The following is a 19,439-nucleotide window of genomic DNA, read 5'->3' on the forward strand; positions in this document are numbered from 1 at the left end:
CCAAACACTCAGTACCTAATATCTGCCAGCTTTCCTAATTTTGGGCCCTGCTTCCAACTGAAAATCAACCAGGGAAAGTCAAATATGCACCCCTAACCAATCACACTGCATGCCCCACTTCTGGTCAGCCCCCTTCCAGCTTTCCCATTTCAACAACCCCGAATACGGCATACCTAAAAGCCTTTTTTCTCCACTCTTCTGCCTGACTTTGGGTCTCTCCCTCTCTCTCTCTTTTGAATTTTGTTATTTAAATTAACCGGTTTATTATAGGCTAGCAATGTTTCACATGGTGAAGCTTCTACTGGTCTTTCAACGCCTTCAGTCTTCTGATGGCCGACTTGACTGTGACAGCAGAAAAGGCGATATAGGTCCAGGCACCACCTGTTACGGTTTTCATGCAGAAACCACAATGCCAGATCCCCACAGCTTGTCTTTTCATTTTGGTTTTGCCACAGAAGGAGCAAGTGTACTTGGCATGCTGGCTTATTTCATTTTCCGGAGGGAGGCACCATAACGGGTCCCGCATTTACCCACAATCTGAACCTTCTTGGTGCGTTTAGCCGTGTCGCTGCAAACTAGGTCTGAGCCCAGAGAGCCTGCCTTTGAGTCTCTACCAAATGCACAGGATGGTAGTGTTTGATTCTCCTGCTAGGGCAAACTCCAAATAAATAGCCTTTGGCCTTACTTGATTGCTCTTCACTTATTTCCAGAGGATACAGCTCAGAAATCGGTTGTTTTTAAAAGTTCTCTGAGTGGTTCTCGAGGCATCTGGGTGGCTCAGTCAGTTAAGCATCTGCCTTCGGCTCACGTCATGATCTCACAGCTCAGCTCGTGGGTTCGAGCCCCACGTTGGGCTCTGTGCTGTCAGCACAGAGACTGCTTGGGATCTCCCCTCTCTCTGCCTGCCCCTGCTTGTGCTCTCACTCTCAAAATAAATAAATAAACTTCAAATAAAAAAAAAAGTTCTCTGAGTGCTCTGATGTACAACCAAGGTTGTGAACCCTGGCTGTAAATACGTGGTTCTTTTTTTCTTCTTCTTCCACGATTTTATTTAAATTCAAGTTAGTTAACATATTATGTAGTATTGGTTTCAGGACTAGAATTTAGTGATTCATCACTTACATGTAACACTCAGCGCTCATCACAAGTTCCCTTCTTAATGCCTGTCACCAATTTAGCCCATCCCCCCACCTCCCCTCCGGCAGTTTAGTTTGTTCTCTCCAATTAAGAGTCTTTTATGGTTTGCCTCCCTCTCTGTTTGTATCTTATTTTAGTTTTCCTCCCCTTCCCCTATGTACGTCTGTTTTGTTTCTTAAATTCTACATATGAGTGAAATCATGTGGTATTTGTCTTTCTCTGAATGACTTATTTCACTTAGCATAATATACTCTAGTTTCATCCACATCATTGCAAATGGCAAGATTTCATTCTCTTTGATGGCTGAGTAATATTCCAGTGTGTGTGTGTGTGTGTGTGTGTGTGTGTGTGTGCGCGCGTGTGTGCACATGTACACCACATCTTCTTTATCCATTCACCAGTTGATGGACATTCGGGCTCTTTCCATAATTTGACTATTGTTGATAGTGCTGCTAGAAACATCCGGGTGCACGTGACCCTTGAATCAGTATTTTTGTATCCTTTGGATAAATATCTAGTAGTGCCATTGCTAGGTCATAGGTAGTTCCATTTTTAACTTTTTGAAGAACCTCCATATGGTTTTCCAGAGAGGCTGCACCAGTTTGCATTCCCACCAGCAGTGTAAGAGGGCTCCTCTTTCCGTATCCTCACCAACTGTTGTTACGTGTGTTGTTAGTTTTAGCCCTAAAAAAGTGGTTCTTGAAGTTTCGTCCCCGGACCAGCAAATCAGCATCATCTGGTAACTTGTTACAAATGCAAATCCTATATAACTTTTGTTATTTTCAGGCAATTTCCTTCTATGCTCAGTTTCTTGGGAGTTTTTATCATAAAAGGACATAATTCAAATACTGTTTCTGCATCTGTTGAGATCATGATGTGATTTTGAGCCTTCATTCGTTAATGTGAAGTATCATATTAATTGATTTTCGCATATTGAACCATTGCCGCAGCCCAGAAATAAATCCAACTTAGGTATGGTGCATGATCTTTTTAACGTGCTGTTAAATGCACTTTGCTGGTATTTTACTGAGGATTTTTGCATCTGTATTCATCAGAGCTAATATCATACTCAATGGTGAAAAACTGAAAGCTTTTTCTCTAAGACCAGGAAACAAAGCAATGAGGCTGGCTCTTTGCTACTTCTATTCAGTATAGTACTAGAAGTTTTAGCCAGAGCAATTAGGCAAGAAAAAGAAATAAAAGATATGCAAATAGGAAATGAAAATGTCTATTAGCAGATGACATGATATGATATATAGAAAACCCTAAAGACCACACACACACACGTTAGAATAAATGAATTCAATAAAGTTGCAGGACACAAAACCAAGATACAAAAATCAGTTGCATTTCTATACACTAAAAATGAACTATCTGAAAAAGGAAATTAATAAAATAATTCCATTTATAATAGCACTAAAAAGGAAAAAAATACTTAGGAATAAACTTAACAAAGGAGGTAAAAGACTTCTATTTTGAAAACTATAAAACACTAATGAAAGACATTAAAGAAGATACAAGAAAGACATCCTCTGTTCATAGACTAGAAGACTTACTATTGTTAAAATGTCCATACTATCCTAAGCAATCTACAGATTCAATGCAATCCCTATCAAAATCCCAATGGCATTTTTTACAAAAATAAACAAATACTAAAATTCATATGGAACCACAAAAGACCAAGAATTGCCAAAACAATCTTAACACACAAAGAACAAAGCTGAAAGTATCACACTTCCTGACTTCAAAATATGTTACAATGTCACAATAACCAAAAAGTATGGACTGGCATAAAAACATGTAGACCAATGGGACAGAATAGAGAAGCCAGAAATTACACATATATCACACGTATCCACACATATACGGTCAACTAATCTTTAACAAGAACACCAAGAACATACAATGGAGAAATGACAGTGGTCATAGAAAGTCAGTAGTCATAGAAAGACAAATATTGCATCATTCCACTTATATGAGGTATCTGAAATGGTCAAACTCATAGAATGAGAGTAGAATTGTGGTTATTTACCAGGGGCAGGGAAGAGGGGGAAATGGGGAGTTGCTAATCAATGGGCATAAAGTCTCCACATGCAAGATGCATAAGCTCTAGAGATCTGCTCTACAACACTGTGCCTATAATTAACATATAATATGGGGCGTCTGGGTGGCTCGGTCGGTTGGTCAAGCATCTGACTCTTGCGGGGAGCCTGCCTGGGATTCTCTCTCTCCCTCTCTCTCTCTGCTCCTCCCCTGCTTGTGCGCTCTCTCTCTCTCTCTCTCTCTCTCAAAATAAATAAATAAACATAAAAAATTTAAAAATGTATAATACGTTATACTATGATGCTAAAATAATACTGTATTCTACACTTAAAACTTTGTTGAGAGGGAAGATCTCATCTCATGTTAAGTGTTCTTACAACAATAAAATAACTAGAAACTTAAAAATAAAATAAAAAAGAAATGTAAACCGTAGGCAGTACAAGACCTACTGAATCAGACACTTTGAGGGTGAGGCCCAGCTGTCTTTAAAGCCCTCCAGATGATTCTGGTGTGTGCAAAAGTTTGCAAACCACTGCCTAAATAAAGTTTGAACAGATATTTAACAATATCGGTTTGAAGGGTCACCGTATCATTTAGCTTCCTTAGGATGCCCATGTGTCTTCAAGTTGGAGGAATGTTATCTTTACCCACAAATAAGAACTTATTGAGCACTTTCTGTATGCTTGGTGCTCTTCTGAATGCCTCACGTGCATTAAATTTTATAACAGTACCCTGAGGTAGAAACCACTGTTTATTTATTTAAAAAATTTTTAATGTTTTTATTTATTTTTGAGAGAGGGATAGAGAGAGCGTGAGCGGAGGAGGGGCAGATAGAGAGGGAGGCACGGAATCCGAAGCACGCTCCAGGTTCTGAGCTGTCAGCATAGAGCCCGGTGTGGGGCTCGAACTCATGGACCACAAAATCATAACCTGAGCCAAAGCCAGACACCCAACCAACTCAACCACCCAGGGCCCCCTAGAAACCATTAGTAATCCTATTCCTAGCAGAATCCAAGCCCAGGGAATCGGACACCAGAGCCGGGTACACAATGTCCCCCTTCCGGCTCAAACTCTCCGGGAGCACGTAGCTCACTGCCTGGCACAGTAAATAATAAATTCTCATTAGTTCATAAAGTGAAATGTCAAAGATACGGGTCCTGAAAGAATTCTGATAGAGTGGCATGTCCGGGGTAGAGGTGGGAGATAGCAGTGGAGGGGGGAGGAGAGAAGAGGAAGGGAAAGGATAGCCAGAAGGAAATGTGGGCCTATCAGGTGCCTGAGAGAGGATCTGAAAGGAGGGAACAGAAACAATGTCAAATGTTCATTCATTGCCAAGTTTTGGGGTGCCCAAGGTCAGCCATGGGGCCCTAATATTCTGGGGCCATGTTAAGTTACTGACCAGAAAGGAAGCAAGGTCAAGCCAGAGCCTATGGGGTGCTTTGAGGGAAGTCCAGAATGAAGGAGTACAGGTTTGATTCCTTGAGGCTCCCTATCTTTCCCTTTCTGCAATAGTCCCATCTTGGGGCTCCTTCTGAAGGCATCTCTACCCCCCACCCATGTACCATGTCTATGCCAAGAATTTTGAGCCACAGACCCTCCTTTGGCCAACATATGTAAGAAATTCTACAGGTTGAGCTACAGACAGTAGGATTGAGAAAATGAGGAAGGCTGCATCCTGCCTGCAGGGAGCTTACAGTCTAATGGGGAGGCAGACATATAAACACGAAGTCAAGAGGGCAAGCTCCAGAACAGGGTATGAACAAAGCCTTGAGACCCCAGGAAGGACTAGCGCAAAGCCTCAGGAGGGAAGTAGCATAGGAACAGAGCCTTAAAGGGTGAGTAAGAGTATCTGAGGCCAAATAAGATAGGGAAGGGGATTCCAAGCAGAAGGAAGAGCATGACCTAAGGCGGCGTAACGAACGCGGAGCAAACGGTAAGGAATCGAATGCTTTCATGGCTGATGCAAAAGAAGAAAGCACAGAAAGGACAGAGGGAAGGTGGAAGAACTGGTGAGAGATGTGGGGAGGAAAGGTGGGGTCAGATTAGCTGGGTCTTTAATAGCATGTAAATACCCACCGAAGCTGGCTTAAGCTAAGGAGAAAACTTTACTATAAAGAAACAGGAGGGGCGCCTGGGTGGCTCAGTCGGTTGAGCGGCCGACTTCAGCTCAGGTCATGATCTCGCGGTCTGTGAGTTCGAGCCCTGCATCGGGCTCTGTGCTGACAGCTCAGAGCCTGGAGCCTGTTTCAGATTCTGTGTCTCCCTCTCTCTGACCCTCCCCTGTTCATGCTCTGTCTCTCCCTGTCTCAAAAATAAATAAAACGTTAAAAAAAAAGAAAAGCAACAGAAAATCTCTCACGACCCAGAGGCAGGGGCACACCAGGATGCCAGGAAGAACTAAAACCTGGAGGTAGAAGGTCAGGGTGAGTCCAGGCAGTGTTCACTCTCCATCTTTTTCTCTGCTTCTCTCTGTAGACGGGCATCTCTTTCCTTCTCTCTCCCTCCAGACAAGAATTCTGCACAATCCAGTTCATGTCACAGAACACCTGTCCGGCTCATAGCTCTAGAGTTTACATGAGACAGACTCAGGCACAGAGAAAGTAATTCTGTGGTTCCAAATCCAATTTCTTGGGGACAGAACTCTGACTGGTACGGCTGCAGTCACGGGACTACCCCTGGTCCAATCTACTATGGCTAAGAGGTAAGGTCACATTTTTGCAAATATGGTGACTGGCAGCCCAACTCTGCATGGAAGAGGGAACAGTTCCCAGAGGAGGGGGAATCTGTGGGTCATTTTGGGGTGAATATCCTGGAAACTCCAGACCATGGCCTTGTACGCCACAATAAGGAGTTCAGACGTTCAGACTTTATCCTATAGGCAACTGGAGGAACTAAAAGGAAGGATAAACATCGCTTCTTGGCCTTTGGGAAGACAGGCAAGACAGTGATGACGCTAAGTGGGACAAGGGCTGCAGAAGAGGAAGAATTGGGGAGGCGCGCACAGAACACGGAGTGTGGGAAAGGGAGGCTAGTAGAGAGCACATTGAATTTGAGAACTGACGAAGAAATCGATGGTTCCCGTCCCGTCTTCCTTCCCCAGGTCTCCTGAAAGAAGCTGCATTGCTAACATAGGAAAATCGGGTGACGTCATAAAATGATTCTCCTTTTGGTTGATAATTGTGAAATCAGAAGGAAGCTGAGTGTTTGGAGTCGGTCAATGTGTATGCCAGTCAGCTGAGCAAGCTTGAGAAAATTACTCAGCCTGGGGCTCCATTTTCCCATATGTGAAATGGCATATCCAGCTGACCTTGAAGAATTATCGTGAAGAATCAGTGTGATAAAACCTGTAGAGTCCTTACGATATGGATGGCCCTCGGGAGGTGGTCGTTAAGATCAGACTGTTTTTCTCCATCGCATGAACTGGAACTTTGCCCTGTGCCAGGCAGAAATGCGGCATTCACCGCTTCAGGCCTGAAGCTGGCTTTCCCTGATAAACAAGCCCATCCACTCCCCGCCATAAATGCCTCCGGAAATCAAATTAATCGAACCTACCTACTATTTAACTGATGAACTCGTCTCTACATAGCTGCTGAATCCTAAATGGATTCCAAATTTGGGTCTGTGCTGACCATCAACGGACTCTGATGAATTTGACTATGTCGATCAAACTGATGGTGAAGACAATAACACAGCCACCTATGTTGCCTACTGCCTGTTGAGCACCGCTCTGGGGCTGGACGGAGCATAAACTCATGAAATCCTCACCAACAACTCTATGCAGTCAGAACTCATTACTAGCGTCCTCATTTTGCAGAGGAGGAGACTGAGCTCACAGGCATATCCAGTCACAAAGACCGCATAATTCACCCTCTTGTTTTTCACTGTTCTCCAGAATACATTTCACTGCATTGCTTCCCAAGCCTGCCTCAGCCCAGCGTGACAAATGTCGAACACGACTTCAGGGAGGACTGATTCCCTCTTAAAAACAAAATACAGCAGTCAGCTCCTTCGCCAATCTTTACGTGTATTTGAATATTCTCTTTTGAGGAGGAAAGGGACTCCTGCTAGGGAAGCAGAGGTAGTCATGGCACGTTTGAGCCATCCTGGGGCTCTACTTCCTGTCACAATTTAGGGTGGAGGCAGGGGGCTATTAATATCTGAACACACCCATAAGGCATCACCCCTCAGGTGGAGGCTGCCTACAGTACTTGTCTCAGGAGACCCGGTCTCAGAATTGCTTAACTCCATCAAGATTCTTAACCTTTGAGGGGTCAAGGGCCCCCTTGAGAATCCAGGGAAAGCTGCTGCCTCTGTCCTCATTAAGATGCACGAGGAGGACGTTACACAAAACCCCATGAAGTTTGGGGAGTGCAGGGATGCTCTGAAGCCCAGCCCTGAACCCCAAGTGAAGCGGCTCTGCCACAGAAGACGGACAAGCCAAGGTACTTTAATCATCCCTCCAAATTCAGTCTCAGCTTATTAACTTGTGCTGTAGCTCCCTGGAAATTTCTCTGTAACACTCAAGTTTATAATGCTCACTTAGCGTGCTCTGCCCTTGAGACACTTAGGAAATTAGCTGCAGAGACCGATTCGGATGGGCAGGCACAATTTCTCACCCGACATGGCATTGTATCGGGAATCATGCCCTGCCTTGCCAGCCTGGAGTACAGACTAATGTTGTGTCTCTTTGAAAATTTCAGTTAAGGGACTCTGAATCTTCATCTTGATTGTAATGGAAACTCTCTGTTCTTATTGAAAGGTTGTCCTACCCTAAATAATTTCTGAAACCTCTGAGAAACGGTTACATAGTCTGTGACCAATCCTTCTAGCTGCGCCCGAAGCCCACCCTACCACCTTCTGGACGGACGTTGTGCGGGTCAGTATGTGAAATGCTCCGTGCCCTTGAGCAAGCCAGTAGCTCAAGAAGGAGTTCTCTTCAAGCTCCTTAATTTGAACGGTCACCAATATTATCCCACCCTATGAAATGGCATATGTGAAATGGCATATCCAGCTGACGTGGCTGGATGGTGGCAGCGGTGATGCATGGGGGGGTCTTAATAGTTTCCATGGACCAGTTCTTCCATACATTGCTTCATGTATTGCTCACGTGGTAGATGGTAAAGACGTTCCATTGAATCGAGAGCTACGGAATATAATTGCTCATAAACCCACTAGTCCAGTAACATAGGTATAGAAATGCAATGTATTTATTTATGCATTAAACCATTCAAGTGGGAAATTACCTGTAATGGATTCCAAGCTAGCGTACTTTGGGTACCCTTCCTCCAGTTCCTCCCAGCAGGACAATTCTAGTCCACAGATTTAAGTAGGCAGGAGTCAGGGGTCGGGATAGGAAAGGTCTGGTCCAAAGACCTCTCCCTTCTATGCTTCCCCAGGGCCTGAGTTTAATAAACGCAGCACACATGTACCCTAAGAGAGGGTACGTAACTAGCTGGCTAACATTCTCACTCTCTCTTGTGAATGTGTTTAACTAGACAGCTATCCTCTCAGGGGCTCACAGGTCATTCACAGCTGAGAGTAGAAAGACTAATTGGAGGGTTGAAAGGAAGACCTAAAGCAAAGTTGGGAAACCACAGCAGGATGTTCAGGGCAGCCAGAGAGCAGTGAGTATCCGGAGGGCGAGACTCCCATCAGACGGGAATGATGGAGAGAGGAGAGAGACAGGATGTCTAAGACGAATTTCACCTCATTCATAATTAGGCCCAAGGCCAGTACTTCTCTTCCCAGACTCACCCAAGACGTGCCGAAGATAATAATTTAATGCCTATTTCTACAAGGGTCAGATGAAACGTCTTTCCGCAGCGCTTGATGTCACTTAGGTCCTGCCTGATTTCTTCTTCACATTGGACCTGTGATAAATGCTGATTTCCAAAGTCATTCTACAATCCCTTGCAAAACAAACCACCCCAAACTTAGTGGTGAAAACAACAACCATAGCTATCTTGAGTAACGTTTGAACCAAGTATTTGAGCCGTCTATTCTGAAGCTAGACACGAAAATTATCTGTAAACATTGAACTCAGGCCAGTAATTTCACTTTGCTTTTTTTTTTTTTCTTTTCCTGCAGAGGTATGGGTTAACAATTTTGAAACTACTTTATGTATATCCTAAGATTAAGAAAATAGAACAATATATCATGGTTCATAGGAACGAGGTTGTTCACTATTGGAAAAGGAAGTCATAAATATGGAGAAGGAGAGAGTTAAAGTGAAGCTCTGTCGTGTTGGATCGGTATTAGAGAAATCAGTATAAACTTATGGTTTGAACCAATGGTTTTTAATACAAAGGGAGAGATAGAAAATAAAGTGTGGGTGTATATGTGTGTGTGTGCATGTGTATACAGACATATACTTCCTAGATCTGGCCAGTAAGAAAGCCAAAAAGCAAGGACAATCTTGTAGCAATAGGCATCCCAGGAACCCCGATTTTGGTTTCTAAATACTTTCCCTCTGAAAGGAAAGAGGGCTCCTTAGGAAAATGGTTGATTCCAAGGCCGGGGCAGGGGCAGTACAAGATGTACCGGGAACATCTTGTGTCAAAACGGTATGAAAGTGCTCAAAGAATGACGGGAACATATCAAAGATCCTAAGAGCCCCAAAGGCCACATCTAGGACAACTTAAGCATCAGAATAATTCATAATAGTAACAGATTGTAACCTATTGAATCAAACAATTAGTTAAAACTGATTTTTATAAATAAATGAGGAAGAAGGAAATCTCTTTCAGTAGAATACTAATAAATGCAGAAGGAAGGATGAAATCAAAAGTCAGCCATCACGGTTCATCAATTGAATCATCAATGGATACTAAAGCGAGGGGATCAAAGTGTCATGAGAAACAGGGTATTCACATGATCTCTACATATCACTCTGTGAGATACTTATTAATTACAAAGAAAACGATAGTAACTTTATATGGACAAAACTTTCAGACACCATCATAACCCCATTCAAGTTTCACATCACCTGATCCCTTCTCCCATATTTCTGCCAAAAAATGTATAACCTGAATGTAATCACGGGGAAACACCACATAAACCCAAATTGACAGACATTCTACAAACTAAATGGCCAGTAAGTATTCTTTGCAAGTGTCAAGGTCATGAAAGACAAAGAAGGGAGAGGAACAGGATGGGTCCAGGTTAAAAGAGATTACAGAGAAAGGACAACTGGATGCAGTGTGCAAACCAGGATTTTTTTTTTGCTAAAAAGGATGGATGTCTGGAGGGCAACTGGCAAAACATGAACAAGGTGTGGAGATCACATGATGGCATTTATTAAAATGTGACTTTTTGATATTATAATTATACTAAGTTTAAGGAAGATAGTGTTCTTGTTCTTAGGAGATACGACTGAATCGTGTAGGGGTGAAGAGATATTGTGACTTCCTCTCAAACGACTGAGAATGGCCGGGTGGTGGGGTGGGAGGAAATGTTAACATCTGGGTGAAAGGGATAGATTTGGGAGGTACTATTTTTAGATCTTTTCTGTAAGCCTGTAATTACGTCACAACAGAAAGGGTTTAAAAACAACCATTTGCTTATTCCTCCTGCTTCTGTGGATTGCCTGGGTTTAGCTGGTCAGTTTTCCTTCTGGACTTACTTGGGCTCACTTGTCTCTACAGTCAGATGTCAGCTGAAACAGGAATGTCCAAGATGCCCCTGCCCTCATCCTGTCTCATCTTCTCTGGTGACAGTGACTGGGGGGCCGGGCTCGGAGGGGCAGTGGGGTCTGGGTCTCAGCCTCAGGGCTTTTCCACATGGCCTCTCCCGCCAGGTAGCTTGACTTCCTTGCTCGGGATTTGGGGCACCCATGAGTGTGCAAGCAGCAGTCACTGTCCCCTTGAGTCATAGGGCCAGAGGAAGCCTGTGCCATTTCCACTGAATTCTGGTGATATAAGAGACCCAGGGAGCCATCCAGGCTCCAGGTGGAGGGACTTCACAAAAGGGTGACGATCCAGGTGGTTCCCTAGGCCAGACCTGGAGACCAGCCACAGTAACTGCAACAGAGTTCGATGAGGGAAGCAGAATCAAGCATAATTTCTATATGTGCTACAGAACAAGGGGTTTATTAAATGAGCAAGACCTTATCCAACCGAGGGACAAGTTGGAGCTTGCAGGGAACCTGAGAAGAAAAGCACTTCAGCGGGGGAAGGACGACGCACAGAAGGCTACTAGAGAAGACCGTGGAGGCTGTTGCCTGCGTCTGGGAGTGAGTTGCTATTGGTCAGCAGAGCTAATAGTCAGGAAAATGAGCGGATCGTAGAGTCAGGAAGGGCAAGGACAAGCTCGAGTCTTCCGGCACCTCCGCTCGGTCTCTTTCAGCGTTTAAAACACCACAGTTTTCAGAGAATGTTGGTCACTATTTCCCTTCTGCCTTCCAGATCTCATACAAATTTCTCTTTGGCCAAGTCTAAGCTGGAACCACAGAGGGAAGGAGACTGTGACAAACATAGCTCTAGCTTAGCCATGTGATGTCGTGTAAAACCACCGTAAGAGAAAAAGAGAAAGGACCATAACTGAGGGTTTAAAACTTGGTGGGATTCTGTGAGCACACTTCTTGGAGCCAGAAAAGGACTCCCAATGGAAAGGTCATAATTAAGAACCCTCAATAAGCTTCATAAATATAATAAAAGCATAATGAAGCACACCAGTTTTCTATGGATTGCATCAAACTGTATCTCCTAGGTACCAACAGTCTCCAACAAAACCTCAATTAACCAGAAACATGGCTGAAGTTTAAAGCTTAGGCTAAATTCTTTCGAGAGGGCAAAAGCAACGCAAACTCATATCAGAGATTTATCCCAAACAGTTTTCTGGCTGGAGCGCATAATTCTTATTTTTATACTCATTGGTACTTACAAGGCACTGCTCGCTCTAAGGGCTTCGTGTGCGCGAACTCATTTAATCCTTGCCACAGCCCTGTACAATGGGCATTATGATCACCCCCATTTTATAGGTGAAGACACTGAGAGGTTAGAAGCTTGCATGCTAGTAAGTAGCAAAGCCAGGTTTGGACCCCCGGTGCAGTGCTCGAGGCTGCTCCGAGCCAGTGGTCTAAAGTGTCATACTCAGCCTCCTGTACCATCCACACTCAGGGACTGGGCAATAAGGACGTGTTTTCGGAGTAACAGCCTTGGGCAGGGTCCAATACTCTCGTTTGTAATAAACTTGTGTATTCCTCAATCAGCCAAGACTCACAGCTTGCCATGTGCCAGGCACCACGATAGGCTCTGGGATTACCACACCAAGCAAACGCCGACTCAGACCTTGGCTCGTGGAGCTTCCAGTCCAGGGGGCTCACGAGTGAGAGCATCATCGCAGGCTGCGGTAGGTATCCTTAGGACGAGTCGGCCATCAGTGACGGCATAATTGGCTGCATTTTCCCTGTACTACAGCAGGGAAGCATACATTTCCTGGAGAACTTTTTACTAAAAGCGTTAAAGTCGTTTTTAAATCTCACTTTCCCCGAAAAACCCACTACTCCAAACATCTCTGCTCCCAGCCTGCCCCAACCTGGTCCCTCCCCTGGAGCCCCAAGGCTCTGGCAGCGCTGGGTCCGCCCACCTCCCTGCCTCCCTCTGATTGGCTAATTTTCCCTTCTCCTCCTAACGCTGCTTTCGCCTGTTGGGTTTGTTTGGCTCCCAGCCCTCCTGCCTCAGTTACAAAAAAAGGTAATTACCCAGATTAAGGGAAAACAAGTGGTTGGCTAATTATGAAGTAGCCTTCCCTGAGAACACCGAAGTCGTTTTAAAATTGTACACAGCTGTCTCCCCATTAGGTCACGCAGGCCTGGAAACTAGTCAGGGGTTTTAAATCTCTCCAAAGGGAACCAGCGTGGGAAATGTATAATTTAAACCAAAACAACCCCTCTTGCGCCCTAAGAGCTTGAGGTGGTTGGAATGTGCCTCCGTCCTAGGGAAAATTGAAGATAGAGCCTCTGCACTGGCTCTCCACCTAAACACAAGGAAGGGGCTTCTTAGGAGCATCTTCTGGCCTTTCAGAGTAAAGAACACAGTGCTCTGTCTGGGCTATTGTTTTGTCTTGGGGGTTGAAGTCGCATGGGGTGAAAACATAGGGAAGCGAAACAAACATTGGAATGGACTTTGTGCGTTGTTTGAAGTCATTGTGTCTATTCATTTCACACACATAGAATTTCTGTGTTTTTAAATTAAAGACTTAAGCGTCTCAACTCCTTACGAATAAGCATGTGGTGAGGTCTCGAGATGTTGGTGTCACTGCAAAATTTATATGTCGAAATCCTACCCCCCACGGTGATGGTATTAGGAGGTGGAGCCACAGGAAGTAAGTGGTTCATGAGGGTGGAACCCTCATAAGCGAGATTAGTGCTCTTATGAAAGAGACCCCAGAGACCTTGCTTGCTCCTTCTGCCCTGAGAGGTTACAGTGAGAAGACAAGGGTCTCTGAGGAGACAAATGCTCAACAGACGCTGAATCTGTTGATGCCTTGATCTTGGACTTACAGCCTCCAGAATGGTGAAAAAGACATTTCCGTTGCTTATAAGCCACCTAGTCTATGGCATTTTATTATAGCAACCGGACTGAATTAAGACAACATGGAAACTCCAAAACCTGTAGTAACTCATGACTCACCAGTAACGTTGTCTCCCTAAGGCTGGAGGGCAGGGATTAATTGTCACAGACTACCAGTCTGGAGATCTCTCTTGTCCAGCAAGGGAGAGGACACAGGATTGAATACAAGAGAGGCTAATGTCTGGGAGGAGACAAAAGCCCCAAACAGGGGTTTCATCTCCGTATTTGTTGAGCTTTCAAGATCTTACACACGTGGTGAACGTAGAGAAGACAATCAGTCATCATTAACTTGTAAGAAGCAAAGGGTCTGGGGGGCAAGTGGAGTTTGTGATCACAGTACAATAGTACATTGGCATCAGATGGAAAGTAATTTCCTGCAGGTGATAACAAGTTACTCATGATCTCATTACAAAATTTCACTAGCTAAATTTGGGCATTTTTGCCCCGTGGTGGCGGCTTTCTGTCCTAACCCATTTATGTAAGTAGAACCTATTTCCCCACAGTTAGTCACTTAGTGTTGAGTGGTACTAACTAGCCTCCGAATAGTCCCTTGTCAGTGTGGTTGTGTGGTTCCCAGTTATGATGCGATTTCATTCAATCCTCACATCTCCCTCTGGAGGAACGAAGTGACGTCACTGCTGCTTACCCATATGCCAGGTTCTCCTGTCTTTCTGGCAGGGAGGATTGTGCTTCGTTGCCCCCTTGAAATAAGTTTTGGCCACTTAACTCGCTTTGGCCAATGAAATGTGAGTGAAAAGGACACATCTCACGTTTGCATGGAAGCATGTGAATTTGTCTTCCTACAGTGATCTTGAAAGCACATGCTGATACAGGGGTGCCTTAAGACCAAAGCGTCCTGGGGGTGCCTGGGTAGCTGAGTTGGTTAAACAGCGACTCTTGGTTTTGGCTCAGGTCATGATCTTGTGCTTCCTGACTTCAAGCTCTGCATTGGGCTCTGTGCTGACTGTGCAGAACTTGCTTGGGATTCTCTCTCTCCCTCTCTCTCTGCCCTCCCCCTGCTTGCTCTCTCTGTTTCTCTCGAAATGAATAAACTTAAAAAAAAATTTTTTTTTTAAAGACCAAAGTGCCCTGGAAAGATGAACCATCCTATGGAGAACAGCAGTCCTGGAGAATGACTGTGTCCGCCGTGGACTTTTTGCATGAGTAAGAAATAAACTTTAGCAGTATTGAGCAACTGGGATCTGGGGGGGCCCTGTTACTGCAGCATAAAACAGCCTTCGATCAATGTTACATGGTAGAAATGACCCAACGCTGGTTCTTGTTACAGCCCTTGGATGGTCATGTTTTTGCCACCTCCTCGGATGCTAGCCATCATGTAAGAAATGCAGCCTTCCTGGGGCACCCGGGTGGCTCACTCGGTTGGCCGTCCGACTTCAGCTCAGGTCATGATCTCATGGTTCGTGGGTTCGAGCCCCGCGTCGGGCTCTATGGTGACACCTCAGAGCCTGGAGCCTGCTTCGGATTCTGCGTCTCCCTGTCTCTCTGCCCCTCCCCCACACTCTCTCTCCCTCCCTCTCTCTCAAAAATAAATAAGCATTAAAAAAAAATTTTTTTTTTAAAGAAAAAGAAATGCAGCCTTCCTGGGACCACCATGCTGTGAGAATGTCAGGCTGCATGACAGGCCCTGGAGGATACGACACTACCTGGGAAGAAAGAGACCAAGGAATGTTAAATGTGCCGGACATTTGAGTACAAAGTCCTTTGGGTAGTGGGTCCTCCGTCTAGAACAGAGATAAACCATTCAGCCAAGCCCTCCACACGTTCCTCACCTGCAAAACCATGAGCAAAATAAATGGTGGTTTGAAACCATTCAGTATTGGGGCATTTTGTTCCCCAGCTACAGATCACCAGAACGCTGAATAATAAATATTTTACAGTGACCAGCAATTGTTTTTTTACATTGCCCTGTCTTTAGTATATAAGTCCTATGTTGCAAGCTTCTATAGGCTATGAGTTCCAAATTAGATTAACATCAATGTCAAAATACAATCGCTCTGAGCCTCCAGCCCCTTGATTGCAACCACATAGACCCTGCTGTCATCCTTACTCTTCAGTTCCCCCCCGTCACTCCGAGGAGCCCATATGTGCTCTCAAAATAGTTAGTTAGTGGCAACGACCATGGGGTGTTCAAGGCTACTTCTCTTGTGCTCCAAATCCCACTCATTCCTGTCCACTGCCTGAGACGCCACCAAAAACTGTCTCACCACCGCTGCTGCTCGCTGGCCCTGTCACACGTGCTGTCCCTGTGTGCTGTCTCTCTAGTGGCCGCGACGCAATGCACAGCCACCCACCTGCTCCCCCTCTCCTACCACGCACAAGGCCAGCAGCTTCCAGACAACTAGTGGGTGCAAAGCAGCCATCAGAAGGAACACTGTGATCCTTCTCCCAGCTCTCTAGCCAAGATGCCCTGTTTGCACAATTCACAAGCACCCTGGAAAAAAAAATAAAAAATAAGCAACAAACGAACGAAAACCTATATGTGTTCCTACACGCAAAAGCTTTTTAAGCATGGCAGAGAACTAAAAGATTCTTAAAGCCATCTTTCACCTTAGACTTTTGCATCTCTGCCCATGCTGGACAGCAAGATAGAGACGTGGGAGACCGCAAACTCGGGAAGGTATCCACACCAGAGGACAGGAAGCAGCCTCAGAGAAAGAGCAGACAAAGAAAACGAAAATGAAAGGCAGAGGTGGGGAGGGGAAAGGAGTGAAGGGGAAGGCATCCAGCCTGGAGCAGGATTCTCCAGCACTCAGGAACAAGGCTGTAAGTGCCAGCTTAATAATGAATGGACCGAGTCAGCTCCCCGGGGAGTCCCCGGAGCCTCTATTCCTGAGGCAGTTGAATTATTGATGGAAAATATGTGATGTTCTGGCCTGCGCTGACAGCTGGAAGACAAGCTGACAGCAATTTAAATTGATTCTGCCCCCAATAAAGTGGAGGCCACTTTCTGATTTTCAGAGACGCTCAAGGCCCCTGTGGGCGGAGATGGTGAGGGACGCCAGGTTTCCCAAGGGTCCATGCCTCTCCCTCAGGTCTGGAAGCAGCAGGAGATCCTCGCCAGAATCATGGGCTTACCCGGTGCTGTTTCTTACTTTTGTGCGAGTCCCCGGAGACCCCGGATAGCTTTTCCACCTCTCTGAGCATTTCTCAACAGTCCCATGTCCCACTATGATCGCTCGGTCAAGCTGACTTCCGGTTGGAGCTGGGCTTCGCTAACAAAGCACCACAACCTGGGTGGCTCAACAACACAGCTTGATTGTCTCAGCTCGGGAGGCCGGAGATCTGAGATGGGGTTGGTGCCCTCTGAGAGAGGCGTTCTTCCAGGCCTTCGTCCTGACACTGGTGGTTTGTTGGCAATCGTCGGCGTTTCTTGACTTGTACCTGAATCGTCTCAGTCCGTACCTTCGTCTTCACATGGCATTCTCCCAGCGTGTGGGTCTGTCTCCATGTCCAAATTTCCCCTTCTCATAAGAACACAGCCATGTTGGATTAGGGCCCACCTCAGTGATCTCACCTTAACCTGGTCAGGTGTTCGATGATCCTGTTTCCAAGTTAGTGTCCCCCTAAGGGTCCAAAAGATTCTATTGCTTCATTTTGCCTTATATAAGCATACCACATCAACACATTGTTCACCTTAACTTTACACGATGTTATATATCAATTAGATCTCAATAAAGATGGGGGGAGGGGAAGAAGCAGTGGGGGAAAAAAAGTCCCTATTACCAAGCAAGGTCACATTTGCAGATCCTGGGGCTTAGGGCCTCAACATCTTTTGTGGGGGACACAATTCAACCTGTAACCAAGTCCTTTATACCAGACCTGGCTTTCTTTTCTCTGCACTGACTCCTGACCACCATCAATGTAGAAGACTCTGAAGTCACCTATCTCTTAGGCCCAACCCAGGGCATCCTGGCTCAATCCTGGAGCTCTGTGCCTCATCTGTGCCCAGTTCTGGCTTCAGAGCACCCATTCAGGTGAGTGTTCCAATCCTGAAGGCCCAGGACCTTGGGACAATATAGTGCTAAGTGTCACCGTCATCAATCTTGCCAGCTTCTCAAGGGCTCACACCATTCCTGTACACCTACTGTGTGCAGGAACCAGTCGGGCCAAGCTGCTAAACCACACAGAGGGTCTAAAGGGTGACAGTCAACATCATGGAAGTATATTTGCTACACTATTCATGTTATCTCAAAGGCTAGCAAAAATATCGGATTTTCTCCACCCCTGAGGTCACCCCCAGAGCACAGAGCAAGCCCTCAAAGGACTTGGTACTAATCCCAGCTTCCACTGAAGATCACCTGAGTGACTTTGAGCAAATCACATAACCTCTCTGGAACTTTCTTCCCTCACCTATAAAGCACATGCACTGATCTAGGTATTTCTAAGCTCTCCAGCACTAAGACTCAGGACAGGAGGGCAGAAATCAGGCAGGAAGTAGTGTGATGTATGGTGATATCTATTTCCCCTAGAAGCGACATGGGGCAGGTTCATCGATGTAAACTTAGGGTCCAGCATACCACCTGGAGTATGAAAAGTGTTCGACCGATATTTGTCGACTAAATAGAAGGATCAATGAATTAATGAATGTCATGGCAATGCAATTTTTTTTTCATAATTTCTAATGTTTTTACCTGATCTGAGACAAGCTTGAGGAGCGGGATTTCCTGCAGGCATGTTGACCGCCCACCCCCCCAACTAGACAGACACAGCTGCAGCACTGGGGGGCCTCGGTATCCCCACACCAGAGAGCAGGGACCCTGGTAAGGAGACTGCCACTGAAGGCTTTTCTGGAACAAATTTTGTCTTCCCATTCATTCTTCACATCCTCTTTTCCCAGCTACTGCTCACTTGTTCTCTTGTGGACACACCCACTCTCTCTGGCATCCACTCAATAGCTAACGCACAGGAAACGCTAACGTTTGACCATGGCCCCATCCCAGGGAAATTTCCCAAGGAAGGGTAAAAACACCAGGAGGGAGTAAAAAGTGGGGCATGGCTTCAGTGTGCTTGTGTGTAGGGGGCAGAATTCAAGAGAACAAAAAAATCCCTCTGGGATTTAAAAAAAAAAATGTGTAAGATTTTCTTTCTCTCTCTAGAACTGCTCCTCGTTGTCCTTCTGTCACCTTCCAGAAGTGGCCCCTGCTCCTCCGCTCAGCAACAGAAAAATGAGAAGGTGGCATATGTACAGGAGAGGTAGAGGCAGAGGTGAAGGAGTGGCCCAGAGAATGATGAACAGAGTTCTGGGGGGGCGGTTTCCTTTTTACCAGAAAAAGGAGAAAATTATGGACAACTGGCATCTCAGCAAAAGAGAACTTGAACACTCTAGCCTCTCCATGCCCTGCCAAGGCCTTGCACAACTGCCTTTCAGACGCTCTGCCTTTCAGAATTGCTTCATCCGACCCTGGGTCCCATGACCCCCCTTGTTATCTGGATAACTGCCTAGGGCTGGCCGGGGGGGGGGACAAGGTACAGCTTCATTTGGGGAGCAGACTTTGGAAGCCAAGGGGTAGTGTGGTGCTGGGTATTGGGGATGCACAGAGGGAAGACAGGGTCTCTGCCTTCCAGCACAGGCTGTAACAGAGGTTCCACGGCCACTCTGGGACCCACGGAAATGAATTCTTAAGGCTACACGAGAGCCTCAGAAAGCTTTCACAGAGGAGCTGAGGC

General features: G+C 45.6%; 1 protein-coding gene and 1 pseudogene across 1 annotated transcript; one reads left to right on the plus strand and one right to left on the minus strand.

The window, feature by feature from the left end:
* Window positions 1-298: 298 nt before the first annotated feature.
* On the minus strand, window positions 299-6,637 carry LOC122210596 (annotated as a pseudogene).
* An 867-nt stretch (window positions 6,638-7,504) lies between these two features.
* On the plus strand, window positions 7,505-15,581 carry LOC122210597. The gene is made up of 5 exons (XM_042923358.1): window positions 7,505-7,622; window positions 12,158-12,528; window positions 14,830-14,915; window positions 15,040-15,087; window positions 15,334-15,581. The coding sequence occupies exons 1-5, from the start codon at window positions 7,505-7,507 to the stop codon at window positions 15,479-15,481; spliced, it is 771 nt and encodes a 256-aa protein (XP_042779292.1). The 3' UTR covers window positions 15,482-15,581.
* Window positions 15,582-19,439: the final 3,858 nt, after the last annotated feature.

The sequence above is a fragment of the Panthera leo genome, chromosome F2 (assembly GCF_018350215.1).
Source record: "Panthera leo isolate Ple1 chromosome F2, P.leo_Ple1_pat1.1, whole genome shotgun sequence".
NCBI lineage: Eukaryota > Metazoa > Chordata > Mammalia > Carnivora > Felidae > Panthera > Panthera leo.

What these genes read in the sequence shown, in the direction of transcription:
- LOC122210597 (XM_042923358.1), top strand. Translation starts at nt 7,505, where the DNA reads ATGCACGAGGAGGACGTTACACAAAACCCCATGAAGTTTGGGGAGTGC. An exon ending in CAGAAGACGGACAAGCCAAG is followed by an intron (nt 7,623 to 12,157) that starts GTACTTTAATCA and finishes CCCATTTTATAG; the next exon opens with GTGAAGACACTGAGAGGTTA. An exon ending in GAGCATCATCGCAGGCTGCG is followed by an intron (nt 12,529 to 14,829) that starts GTAGGTATCCTT and finishes TTTTTTTTAAAG; the next exon opens with ACCAAAGTGCCCTGGAAAGA.